The sequence below is a fragment of the Aquarana catesbeiana genome, linkage group LG13 (assembly GCF_042186555.1).
Source record: "Aquarana catesbeiana isolate 2022-GZ linkage group LG13, ASM4218655v1, whole genome shotgun sequence".
Taxonomy (NCBI): domain Eukaryota; kingdom Metazoa; phylum Chordata; class Amphibia; order Anura; family Ranidae; genus Aquarana; species Aquarana catesbeiana.
In genome coordinates this window covers 161944056-161957786 of record NC_133336.1, presented here as the reverse complement: position 1 = coordinate 161957786, position 13731 = coordinate 161944056, and the positions used below count along the sequence as shown (strand labels likewise).

At 43.0% G+C, this 13731-nt stretch overlaps 1 protein-coding gene across 1 annotated transcript in view; it reads left to right on the top strand.

The window, feature by feature from the left end:
• Positions 1 to 10895, top strand: part of KATNBL1 (katanin regulatory subunit B1 like 1) — a gene marked incomplete in the record, with an annotated part of 57645 nt that extends 46750 nt beyond the window's left edge. The window contains 1 exon segment of the mRNA XM_073609792.1: positions 10358 to 10895. Coding sequence (XP_073465893.1) covers positions 10358 to 10390 — 33 coding nt within the window.
• Positions 10896 to 13731: the final 2836 nt, after the last annotated feature.

Sequence of the window (13731 nt, the reverse complement as noted above, 5' to 3'; positions counted from 1 at the left end):
TCCGGTGTGCAGTATTCTTTCAATTGTAATTTTACAAGATACAGTATATCAACAGAACGAGCCGTTAACAGCACCTGGAGACTACAGACCAGTATGTAACATGAGCCCAGTGAGAGATGGATTTGTCTATTTTTGTTTGTCAAAAACACAATTTTGCATTTACACAAGTGAAGACCTTTTATTTGTATTTTATGCTGTCAGAAATGTGAAGATTAGGTTGTGTGTGTGCGCGAATAGTGGTTTTAGGGACCATTAACACCAGAACGTAACACTGGGATCGATGCTGCATCCATCTAGGTCAGTATAATTTTTAGGGGGAGGGGGGCGGGGGCGCTATACTCTTTAAAATATTAGTTTTAGTTGGCACAAGTTGTGGTGTTTTCATGGACTTCTATTTTTTCTGTGAAACACTTTTGCATTGGAACACATAGTGCCATGTTTATAAAGCATGGAGTGTGGCATACTCCAAACATTTACTGCAGGTGAAATGTCCGGGTATGTTTTTAAATTACAGCAAAGTGTTAGCCCACCTGTGAATTTTTTGTGAATATCATATTTCCCTTATCGTCTTTCAGGACAGCACTTGAGAGAGTGACTCCTCCCCTTGCCAACAGGAAACACCTCTTCCACCAAACTTTAAAAGGAGGCTCCTTTCCACACATTGTCAGTTTTTGTGTTTCCCTCCGGAGGGAACACTTCGTGGGGAAGTCAGGGCTCTCAGGTGCTGTCCTGGGAGCTCAGGTTTCCTGTTTTTTTTCATCAAACACCTTTTACCTCATGAGAGCTGTTCCTCCCCATTCCACAGCTGAGGTGAAGTGCTGCTGGCTGGGCTCCCTCTCCCTCTTCATATGGGCTCAGGGTGAGTCCGACTGTCGTGGGCATCGCTCCTAGGCGGCGGCAAGACAGGCGGTGGCCGTTTACTATATTTTTTTCTCAGGTCCACCGCCTGTTGCTCATTGCATCGCCGCCATATTGGGGATGGCAGCGGGGCTCCATCCGCCGGAAGTGAGGCATCCGGAGGGGGCGGCGCCCACGGAACAGGCGTGCGGCGTCATTTCCGCCGGAAATCGCAGAGGGAAAGGGGAGGAACGGGGCTGGTGCTTATTTAGCGGTTCTGGTCCGGCGCACTGGCGCTATTGGAGTCCGGAACCGGCGTTTAGCCACACAAACACAGCAAGCGCTCCTCGATGGAATCGATGGCGGCAGCGAGTGGGACAGGCACAGGCACCAGCAAGGCCCAGGTAAGGTGCAGTTGTATACTGTCTTCCCTGTACTGTGGGGTCTCTCTCTCTCTCTCTCTCTCTCTCTCTCTCTCTCTCTCTCTCTCTCTCTCTCTCTCTCTCTCTCTATCCCCCCCCCCCCCCCCCGGTGGCAGGGGCCTGTCTGGGCACATAAAGCAGTTAGCTCTTACTGTGCACCTGTGGTGAGCATCCTTGGGTATAGGACAGGTTGTCTCACTGGGATGGTTTCTTCTTTTGTCTCATGGCAGGCCAAGAGCTCTGATCCAATGGCAAAAAGAAAATGTCCTTCATGTAAATCCAAGCTACCTGAAGGATGGAAGAAGACGTTATGTCAAGCTTGTATTGATTTGCTAGTTAAAGAAGAAGCTTCTTCCGCTTGCAGCGACTTGATTGCATCAGTTAAAAAGGAACTTGATGCGACTATTCAATCATTTCGCTCTTCCCTAGCAAACCCATCCCTGAGTCAGCCTACTACCTCACAGTCCTCCCAAGGCTCACTTATAGTCCCAGTGATGGAGACTGAGGCATCTCCTACCCCAGAGGGACATTCCCCCTCTCAATCTGAGGATTCTGATGAGGGTGAGGAAGGAGAAAATTTACCTTCAAGATTTAAATTGTCTTTAGAACAGGTAGATGGCCTGTTAAAAGCAATCTATACCACACTGGGTCTGGAGGAGGAAAGAAAGGAGTTATCTCTGCATGATAAAATGTATGCAGGGCTTAGCGAGCACAAAAATCGCAATTTCCCAGTACACTCTGTTATTTCTGAAGCTATTAAGAAAGAGTGGCAGAGCCAGAGAGAAAGCCTTTCTTTCCCAAAGCCTTAAAAAGGCGTTTCCCTTTTGATGAAGATCCAGCGGCGGTTTGGAACAAAAACACCAAACTAGATGCCGCGTTTTCCTAGGTCTCGAGGTCTACAGATTTGGCATTCGAGGACATGGGGGTGTTGAGAGATCCATGGATAAAAGGATGGACCAGCTACTAAAGAGGGCTTGGCAATCCATCATGGGAAATCTTAAACCTACTATGGCAACTACAGTGGTATCCAGAAATATGGAGTTCTGGTTAGAGCAACTTAAGGCCCATATCTCAGCAGACTCACCAAAACAAGAAATTTTGGATTCATTTTCAACTCTGTCTGCCGCTGTCGCATTTATATCGGATGCTTCAGCGGAATCAATTAAAATGACAGCTAGATCTGCTGCCCTAGCCAACTCAGCCAGAAGGGCTCTGTGGTTGAAAACTTGGCCGGGGGACGCGGCATCCAAAAACAAGCTGTGTGGGATACCGTTCCTGGGTGACTTGCTTTTTGGACCTGATTTAGATGCGGTTCTAGATAGAACTGCTGATAAAAAGAAGTCTTTTCCCATCAAAAAGAAAAAGCAGCCAGTTAAACGTTTTTTTCGTTCCCAAAGGGCTCAAGAACAAACCAAACCCAGGAGAAAAGAAAAAATTGGCCATCGCAGAAGGGTAAAGGCAAAGGAAATGTCCTTTTCCATCCTCCTGCAGCCTCCGGTAAAGCACAATGACTTGTGCGTACCAGTGGGGGGAAGGCTTCAAAGTTTCCTTCCCCTTTGGGCCAGCATGACAGAAAGTCTATATATTTTGGACATGCTGTCCCAAGGTTACAGGATAGAGTTTTCGGATCGCCCGCCAGAAAGATTCTTTGTAACAAACCTACCAAGGGATCTAACAAAGGCTCTGGCCATGAAGAACCTTTTAAAGGATCTGAGGCACCAGAGGGTAGTGATACCAGTATCCCCAGAAGAACAGGGTCAGGGTTTCTATTCACACATCTTTCTGATAAGAAAACCATCCGGAAACTTCCGTCTTATCCTCAACCTAAAACCCCTGAACAAGTCAGTCCTATACAAAAAGTTTTGTATGGACTCCATTTTCACGGTCAGAAACATTCTGACAAAAGATTGTTTTATGGCATCAATCGATCTGAGGGATGCTTATCTTCATATTCCTGTAGCACCTCAGTCCCAGAAGTTCCTGAGGTTTGCGGTGAATATGGGCAAGGGAGATTATACATCTTCAGTTCAGGGCCCTTCCCTTCGGCCTGTCGTCGGCTCCTCGTATTTTTACGAAGATAATGGCGGAAGCTCTCGCCCCTCTTCGACTCCAGGGGATTGCGGTAATTCCATATCTGGAGACCTCCTCTTTTTTGCCCCATCCAGGGAAAAGTTGCAGGAGGATTTGAACAAATCCCGCAGTCATTTGGAGTCACTAGGGTGGATAGTGAATGTTCAAAAATCAAATTTCATCCCAGCTCAGCAAGTACTGTTTCTGGGTTATTTGATAGATTCAGTGGAGCAAAAGATTTTTCTCCCAGAAGAGAAAAAGATCAAGGTCCAAAGGGTAATAACGGCACTACAAACAAATCAACTGATTTCAGTCCGAAAGGTTATGTCGGCTCTGGGGACATTAACCTCTTCAATGCCAGCCATCCAATGGGCAAGGCTGCATTTCAGGACTCTCCAGAGGTTCCTTCTAAGGACATGGAACCACAGGACGGAGAGTTTGGATACAAAAGTAAAGATTCCCACCAGAGTCAAACGTTCACTTTGGTGGTGGAAAAGTCAGGTGGTACTGCAAAGAGGTCTTCTTTGGTCTTTTCCGACCGGGAAAGTGGTCACAACAGACGCCAGTTTGCAGGGATGGGGGGCCCACATGGGTCAAGCCTTAGCGCAGGGAACATGGTCCCAGTTCGAGGCCCAAAGATCCTCAAATTGGAGAGAGCTGAAGGCAGTTGCCCTAGCATTAGCTTTCTTCTCTCAAAACCTCATAGGTTGCCATGTCCAGATTTTGTCGGACAATGCCACGGCCATAGCCTACCTGAACAAACAGGGAGGCACAAGAAGCAGGGCCCTTCACTTACTGTCAGTAGAGATTCTGGAGTGGGCGGAGAACCACTTACTATCTCTATCCGCAGTCCATCTAAAAGGCACATTGAACGAAGTAGCGGATTATCTGAGCCGACAAAAAGTTCAGGAATCAGAGTGGAGTCTGAACAGGAAGGTGTTTGCATTAATCACCAGTGTTTGGGGCCTTCCGCAGGTAGATCTGTTTGCTTCAAAACAAAACACGCAGCTCCCGAATTTTTTCTCCCTTCAGAGAGACATTTGCTCTCAGGGGATAGATGCTCTGGCACATCCGTGGGATTTTCACCTGGGGTATGCTTTTCCTCCATTTCGATTAATCCCTCTAGTGTTGAGGAAAATACTGAAAGAGAGAGTATCAATCATTTTGATTACTCCATATTGGCCAAAGAGAGCTTGGTTTTCCACGATTCTGCAGTTGGCAATCAAACCATGTTGGCATCTCCCGCTCAGTCAGGATCTGTTGATTCAGGGGCCAGTGCTTCATCCAAGGGTAGACAGGTTAAAGCTCACTGCCTGGTATCTGAGGAGCAATTAATGAAAAGCAAAGGCTTTTCAGAACGCTTTAACTGCTACGTTGCTTTCCAGTAGGAAAAAGGTAACCAGGGATATTTACGCCAAAGTATGGAAAGTCTATGTTTCTTTCTGTCATTCCGAACATAGGGGGGTTAAAGACCTAGTTTCAGTGCTGGAATTTTTGCAAAAGGGTGCAGACAAGAATCTGGCGGTCAGCACTCTTAAGGTGCAGGTGGCTGCCTTGGGAGTTTATCTGGAGAGATCCTTATCTTCAGAAACTCTGATCATGAGATTTTTCAAAGCACTTTCCAGGTCGAGACCGGTACCGGTGAAGCATTTCCCAAATTGGGATCTCTCGGTGGTTCTGCAGGCTCTGGCAAAAGAACCATTTGAGCCTTTACAGGCCATATCCCTAAAGAATTTAACTTTGAAGACTATTTTTCTGGTCGCAATTACTTCAGCAAGAAGGATTAGTGAACTGCACGCCCTATCAGTAAAAGAGCCTTTTTTGTCAGTTTTTCCTGATAGAGTTGTCCTTAAAGTAGATCCGGGGTTTTTGCCAAAAGTGGCAAGCTTTTAGTAACAGGTCTCAAGAGATTACTCTACCAACCTTTTCTGCTAACCCTTCGGGTGCAAAGGAAGAGCAGTTTCACAATTTAGACGTAAGACGTATCCTATTACAGTATTTGGAAGTAACAGGAGGGTTTAGAGTTTCAGATTCATTATTTGTTCTTTTCTCTGGAAACAAAGGCCAACAAGCATCAAAAGCATCATTGGCTAGATGGCTTAAGACAGCTATTTCTGTAGCCTATTCTCAAATGGGTTTATCTTCCCCGCTGGGAATTAGGGCTCATTCAACAAGAGCCCAGGCCACTACATGGGCAGAAAGAGCTGGTGCCACCCCAGATCAGATTTGTAAGGCGGCTACGTGGTCAAGCTACTTAACGTTTGTCCGTCATTACAGACTGGATCTCCTATCAGCAGGTGATCAGGCTTTTGGCAGAAAGGTTCTGCAGGCTGTGGTCCCTCCCTAGGGGGGTAAGTCTCTATTATCCTCTCAAGTGCTGTCCTGAAAGACGATAAGGGAAAATTCAAGTTAGACTTACCGGTAACTTGTTTTCCTTGAGTCTTTCAGGACAGCAGCATCCCGCCCTATTGTTTTTTCATATATATACTGTGACTAATCATATCTCGATTATGTGTTCCAGTTTGGGGCCGGAGGTTCTCTACTACTACTGACAATGTGTGGAAAGGAGCCTCCTTTTAAAGTTTGGTGGAAGAGGTGTTTCCTGTTGGCAAGGGGAGGAGTCACTCTCTCAAGTGCTGTCCTGAAAGACTCAAGGAAAACAAGTTACCGGTAAGTCTAACTTGAATTTTCACTGCTTTATAAATATGCCCCATAGTGAGACTCTAGCAATAATTGCATAGGTCTTATAGGGGAGTGTATCTTGAACTAATGTAACTATGTGTATATCATACATACCATGCCCTTGAAAGCTGGAAATTTACTGTAGTAGGCATAACTGCTCCAATGATATCAACTAGCCTTCGGGTCTTGTGATGAGCTACTGCCCTACTGCATTGTGAAAATAGACTTCACCGACTCTACATGTGTACCATTCAGAGATTGCTTTTCATTTTCTCAATGAATGCAAAACATTTTCTGATTGATGGGGTAGAGGGGTGGGTGGGAACATCATGCTCTCCACCTCGTCCAATCAGATCCTTTTGACTTTATGAGAAATTGCGGCGTGTTCTCTGAAAGGTCTGTTCTGAGAGCATGACCTCCTGTGTTTTGTAAGCAGCAGGGCAACCACTTAGCACAGGTCCCGGAAGCTGTAGTATTGGTGCCTAATACATCGAATTCCAGCTTGCAGATGCATCAGTCAGGTATGGTAAGTGAATCCCTGGAATTCAACTGTTATGCACTTTTATTGATGCACCTATACAATCGAGAAATCAGTTTGGCCATCAACGTTGCAGAAAGAGGTACTCCATTAGCATAAGAGTTAAGGAGAAGCCCAAAATACTGGTCCAATCAGAAAAACCGGGAGTGCAGTACCAATGCCATGAATATAGTTTGCAGTAACAGTCACTTGCTTTTACTCTAAAGTTATTGATCCTTTTTTGAGTTTAGGCAAAGGTGTATGGCAAGATGGTTCGATTAGGAGAAAACGGTGTTGTACTCAGTCACTTAAAATAGACAGTAAGCTTTAATGCAATATCAGGAGTAAAGAGGACAGAATTAAAATTAGACACTTAACATTAATAAATCACCGGGAACAGATGGCTTGCATCCGTGGGTACTTGGGGAACTCGGTTAAGTAAATGCCAGACCATTGTTCCTAATTTTTACTGACTGGAATGGTACCGGCTGATTGGAGAAAAGCCAATGTAGCACCAATATTTAAAAAGGGCCCAAAATACATCCCTGGGAATTGCAGACCAGTTAGCCTAACATCATTAGTATGCAAGAGCTTGGAGGGAGGGACTATATACAAGATTTTAGTAACGAGAACGGTATCATTAGCAGTAATCAGCCTGGATTCATGAAGAATCGTTCTTTCCAAACCCATCTATTAACCTTCCATGAGGAGGTGAGTTATCTAGATAAAGGAAGGCCCGTAGACGTGGTGTATCTGGATTTTGCAAAAGCATTTGACACGGTTCCCCATAAACATTTACTGTACAAAATAAGGTCCGTTGGCATAGACCATAGGGTGAGCACATGGATTGAAAACTGGCTACGAGGGCGAGTTCAGAGGGTGGTGATAAATGGGGAGTACTTGGAATGTGCTGGGACCAATACTATTTATTTTGTTCATAAACAACCTGGAGGATGGGGTAAACGGTTCAATCTCTGTATTTGCGGACGATACCAAGCTAAGCAGGGCAATAACTTCTCCTCCTGATGTGGAAACCTTGCAAAAAGATCTGAACAAATGAATGGGGTGGGCAACTACATGGCAAATGAGATTTAATGTAGAAAAATGTAAAATAATGCATTTGGGTGACAAAAATATGAATGCAATCTATACACTGGGGGGAGAACCTCTGGGGGAATCTAGGATGGAAAAGGACCTGGGGGTCCTAGTAGATGGGCTCAGCAATGGCATGCAATGCCAAGCTACTGCTAACAAAGCAAACAGAATATTGGCATGTATTAAAAAGGGGATCAACTCCAGAGATAAACGATAATTCTCCCGCTCTACAAGACTCTGGTCCGACCGCACCTGGAGTATGCTGTCCAGTTCTGGGCACCAGTCCTGAGGAAGGATATACTGGAAATTGAGCGAGTACAAAGGGCAACTAAGCTAATAAAGGGTCTGAAGGATATTAGTTATGAGGAAAGGTTGCGCGCACTGAACTTGTTCTCTCTGGAGAAGAGATGCTTGGAAGGGGATATGATTTCCATATACAAATACTGTATTGGTGACCCCACAATAGGGATAAAACTTTTTCACGGAAGGGAGTTTAACAAGACATGTGGCCACTCATTTAAAATGAGAAGAAAAGAGGTTTAACCTTAAACCACGTAGAGGGTTCTTTACTGTAAGAGCGACAAGGATGTGGAATTCCCTTCCACATGCGGTGGTCTCAGTGGGGGGGGGGGGCATTGATAGTTTCAAAAAACTATTAGATAAGCACCTGAACGACCGCAACATATAGGGATATACAATGTAATACTGACATATAATCACACACATAGGTTGGACTTGTGTCTTTTTTTTTTTTTTCTTTAACCACTTTAAGACCAGCCTCGTTTTGGATTTTAGGTGTTTACATGTTTAAAACAGGTTTTTCTGCTAGAAAATTACTTAGAACCCCCAAACATTATATATGGTTTTTCTTCTAACACCCTAGAGAATACAATGGCGGTCATTGCAATACTTTTTTTTTGCACTGTATTTGCGCAGCGGTTTTATAAGCGCACTTTTTTTGGAAAAAATTCACTTTTTTGAATAAAAAAATAAAACAGTAAAGTTATCCCAATTTTTTTTATATTGTGAAATATAATGTTACGCCGAGTAAATTGATACCCAACATGTCATGCTTGAAAATTGCGCCCGCTTGTGGAATGGCGTCAAACTTTTACCCTCAAAAATCTCCATAGGCGACGTTTAAAAAATTCTACAGGTTGCATATTTTGCGCTACAGAGGAGGTCTAGGGCTAGAATTATTGCTCTCGCTCTACCGGTCGCGGCGATACCTCACATGTGTGGTTTGACCACCGTTTTCATATGCGGGCGCTACTCGCGTATGCGTTCGCTTCTGCGCGCGAGCTCGTCGGGACAGGGGGGTTTTAAAAAATTTTTTTTTATTATTTATTTTACAATATTTTATTTATTTTTACACTTTAAAAAAAAAAAAATTGTGTCACTTTTATTTCTATTACAAGGAATGTAGAAAAAAGCATGGCAGGACCTCTTAAATATGAGATCTGGGGTCAAAAAGACCTCAGATCTCATATTTACACTAAAATGCAATAAAAAAAAGTCATTTAGAAAAATGACATTTGAAAAAATATGCCTTTAAGAGGCGTGGACGGAAGTGACGTTTTGACGTCGCTTCCGCCCAGCAGTGTCATGGAGACGAGTGAGCGCCATCTTGGCCTCATTCGTCTCTATACACAGCACGGCAGAGGACGCGATCGCCTCCGCCGCTACCGACGGCTCCGGTAAGCGGCGGAGGGCACCGGATCGCGGGGGGGGGGGGCCCTCTCCCGCCACCGATAAAAGTGATCTCGTGGCGAATCCGCCGCAGGGACCACTTTTATCTGAAAGCCGGCCGCCGCACGAAAACGGGGATACCGGGGTTATGGCAGCTAGCTGCTGCCATAACAACGATATCCCCGTTCAAACTTAGGACGTACATAGTCGTGCGGCGGTCGTTAAGTGGTTAAACCTCAGCTACTATGAATTATTGCTCAGTGTATCTTGCAAAATTTGCTTGACCTATTTTTTTTTTTTTTTTTTTTTTTTTTTTTGAGAATGTGAATCTTGGTAATAGTAGGCAATGTGACAGGTTTGCCGCTTAGCGGACTTTTATTTATTTTCCCTGTTTCCAATCTGGAGTCCTGTGAAAGCTTAAACTTGCACAGGAATCTTTTGAGAGATTATTGAAGTATAGGAAAAGTAAGTGTTTGCACTCTTTCCTCTTAAGCAGCTGACCTATTGACCTATAATGGGTGAAGTACAGTTCACTTTATCAATAAATTGGGAATACTTAGCCACTAAGTTTGTGTTTTTGTGTGTGGGTTTTTTTTTTGTTAATGCATTTACCCTAGGTTCACATCTATACGTTTCTGTGGGTATGGCAGCCAAGTTCAATGGGCTACCATGCCTGCGTGTCCCACAGAAAAATGTCTGCACTTTTTTTTAAAACGTGGCCCGCAGGGAAATCTCATGATTATTTTGACCATGCGATATTCCTGCGGTACACGCACTGCGATTTTACATGCGTGGGGGTGCCATTCAGAATGAATGGCAGGCGTGCATGTTTTCTCACAGCAGCACGTGATTCCTGCACCCGCAGCCACATGCATAGGTGTGAACCTAGCCTTGGGCCTACTTGAAATGGAGTAGCACCCACTTGTAAAGCAAGTTGGAAAATCTTGTTTTTGAAGAGGTATTGTCCACCAAGATCTCTTACACTACTAATGTGAAAGTAACAGTTTTTTTTTTTTTTTTTTTTTGTGTCCCCCCCCCCCCCCAGGATTTGGATGGCTACTTATCACAGCTACATTGATTTGAGGTTACTCCCTACATCCTGTATTTTCGTTTGTGCTGCCAGACCAGTGATGCCATGTGGGCCTTTCTGAAGCTGTGAAAGATTGCGCCAGAAGAAAATAGACAAGTAGTGAAAGACCTGATTCATGAAAAAGCGCCGTCTCAAAACTGCCCGTTGGCTATACAGTCATGGTGGTGACTACCTGCTTCATATTGAAGTAGTATTATTGTGAGGTAGCGGTTTTCAAGTTCAGAGGTAATGTTTACCAAGTATTTCTGCAAGAGTACCCTCTACTCTTCCTCTTAGGACAATGGAAACCTTGCTCTGCTGGCTTTCTAATATCACTGGAATACAGTTTTGTAAGTAACAAAACCTATGGACAAATGCACTTCCGTGTGACTGCACGCCCCTCCAAAAAACTGTGCCTAAAGTTGTGGTACATTTTAACATGCGACATTGCAACGTATTCCCAATTGCATTATATTATTTGAATCATCATATTAAAGACATGTTTGCAATAGAATCAGTTTAGTGTTTTTTTTTTTTTTTTTTTTTCCATGATTCTACAAAGTGTATTTTGTATAAATTTTCTCTAAAGCTGTTTTCCCTAACATGACTCCATAAAAGGATAACTGACAGAACAATCATCCTGTTTCTATACACCGATCAGCCATATTATGACCAATGACAGGTTAAATGAATAACATTTTCTCACAATGGCATCTGCAAGTGGTTGGGATATATTGGGCAGCAAGTGAATATGTTGTCACTGAAGTTGTGTTGAACACATTAAAGGGTACGTTCACCTTTCATAACATGTTACACCCATATTTGGGGTCCCCTTTTTTTTTTATAAAGAGCACGTGTAAGGCTTTGACAAGGGCCAAATTCTAATGCATAGACAACTGGGTCAGAGCAACTCCAAATTTGCAGCTCATGTGGAATGTTCCTGGCCAGGACCTATCAAAAGTGGTCCAAGGAAGGTAAACCAGCATCGGAGTCATGGACGGCAAAGCTTATTGACTCACATGGGGAGTTAAGGCTGGCCTATGTAGTCCAATCCAGTATAAAAGCTACTGGTTCTGTTAGACGGGTGCATTGCAGTTTGGTGCGTATGAGACTGCATAGACTTTTCAGAGTGCCCATACGGAACTGTATCTGCATCCAAAAGTGACTACAATGTGCATGTGAACATTAAAACTGGGCTATGGAGAAATGGAAGATGGCCTGGTCTGATGAAATTTCATTTACATCATGTGGATCTGCCCCCCTTTCATAACCCTAGAAAACCTACAATTCCAAAGCATAATAAGCAGATAAGCTTTCCACCTTATTGTAATGCACATGCGTTTTGGTGCTTTATATTCGAACACTCAGTGACTGACTGGATTTGTTACATGCTCAGGCACACCATTATATCCACTTGAAGACCAGACCTTTTCTGGCACTTTTTTTTTGTTAATAATTTTTATCAAACATTTTAACACAAATTTTTTATAAAACATATACACATACATACATTTTCCAAAGGTGTGTTGGGTATTACTCACAATTAATATTCAGATCATTTTTATATAACCCTATAATCTTTGTTAGCACCATCGACATACATTTCTGAATATAGTTCATTACCCTATCTTTAGTAAGACCCCCATTTCTGTAACACACTACTATCCCAATACCCTCCAACCATACAATCGCATACACCCAACCAATCATCTAATATACCACTATTCAAATGACCAAACAACCACAAAGAGATAGAAGGGGAAAAAAAGGAAGGACAAAAAAAAAAACCCTCCCCTTTAAAGGAATTTCTCCCGCCTCCTCCATCTATCTATCACAATATTTGCTCTATCAAAATCCCTATTTTTCATTCCGCTGCAGCGGTAAGGCTCTAAACTCTTCCCACAACCTTCATGTAATTAGTCATTTTAGTCCCTCCATTATCATCCTCTCCTCTAAAGATCGCATCATACCCATTTCACATTCCCACTCTTCTATGGAGGGAGCTATTTTATTTTTCCATTTTCTAGCTATAACGGTGCGTGCCGCAGTTAAATAATACTTTAAAGTTCCCTTTTTTATATTTTTTTTATTGATCCAGGGATCATTGACAATATTGCCACATATATCTGGTTGTATCTTTACCCCTCTTGCAGCCCTATATAGTTTAAATACCCTTTCTCAAAATGATTGAATTTCTGGACAGAAGTACCATATATGCGACATTGTGCCTCTTGCTCCTTCGCATCGCCAACATCTATCTGTATTATCTGAACTTATTTTGTTCCTATCCACTGGACATTTATACCATCTGGCTAGTATTTTATAACTTCTTTCTTGATGTCTAGTAGAAATTGATAATTTATGTGTTAATATAATTGCTTTTTCCCATTTAGCTCTAGGGATAACTTCCCCCATTTCTTCCTCCCATTTTTTTTTATGTACTGTAACCCTTCCTCCTTATTCTCTGAAATTAAATATTTATACACCACAGAGTATGTGTAGGTAGGTCTATGTTTCTGTAACAATATTTTTTCTAACCCCAACAACGGTCTATTCAATACGGACTCCTTCATCAGTGATAAAATATATTGTTGGAGTTGCCCATATTGAATCCATTTCTTTCTATGTTCGGCACCTAGGGCCTCCAATGGGGGAGTTTATTTTCGTCCATTGTTTCCACTATCCTCGTATCATCCCACCCCTGCCAATTTAGAAAGGTCTTGGCTTTAAATGCAAGTGGGAATTCTGGATTGCTAAAGAGGGGGGTCATCGGGCCTCTCAATGTAGATCCTATCCCCCTTTTTATCAAGTTGTCCCATACTTTCAAGGTTGATACGACCAAGGAGGGCATATCCCCCTCCCGGGGTCTACATTCCCTCTTAATCCAAGGTAATGATTTCAGTTTTATGTCTGTGACTTCTTCCTCCAATTTTACCCATTGTTTGCAGTCCATATTATGGAACCAATCCACGATCCTGGTTATAAATATTGATCTAAGGTACAGCGATATATCTGGGAGAGCCAGCCCTCCGTCTTTTTTTTAATCTTTATAGTGTTTTTTTCTATTTATTCTGGCACTCTTTTTTGCCCAGATGAAACTTCCTATAACCTTACGAAGTTGGTTCACTAAACTTCTTGAGGGATATATTGGTATCGTCTGGAATATATATATATAATTTTGGGCAGTATATCCATATTTATAATATTTATCCTTCCCATCCAGGAAAAGGTCCCTTTGTCATAAAGTTGTAGTATCTTTGTTATTTTGCGTACTAATGGGAGATAATTAAATTCCTGTATCCTACTCAACGCTCTAGGGATAAAGGTCCCAAGGTATCCGATTGCCTCTG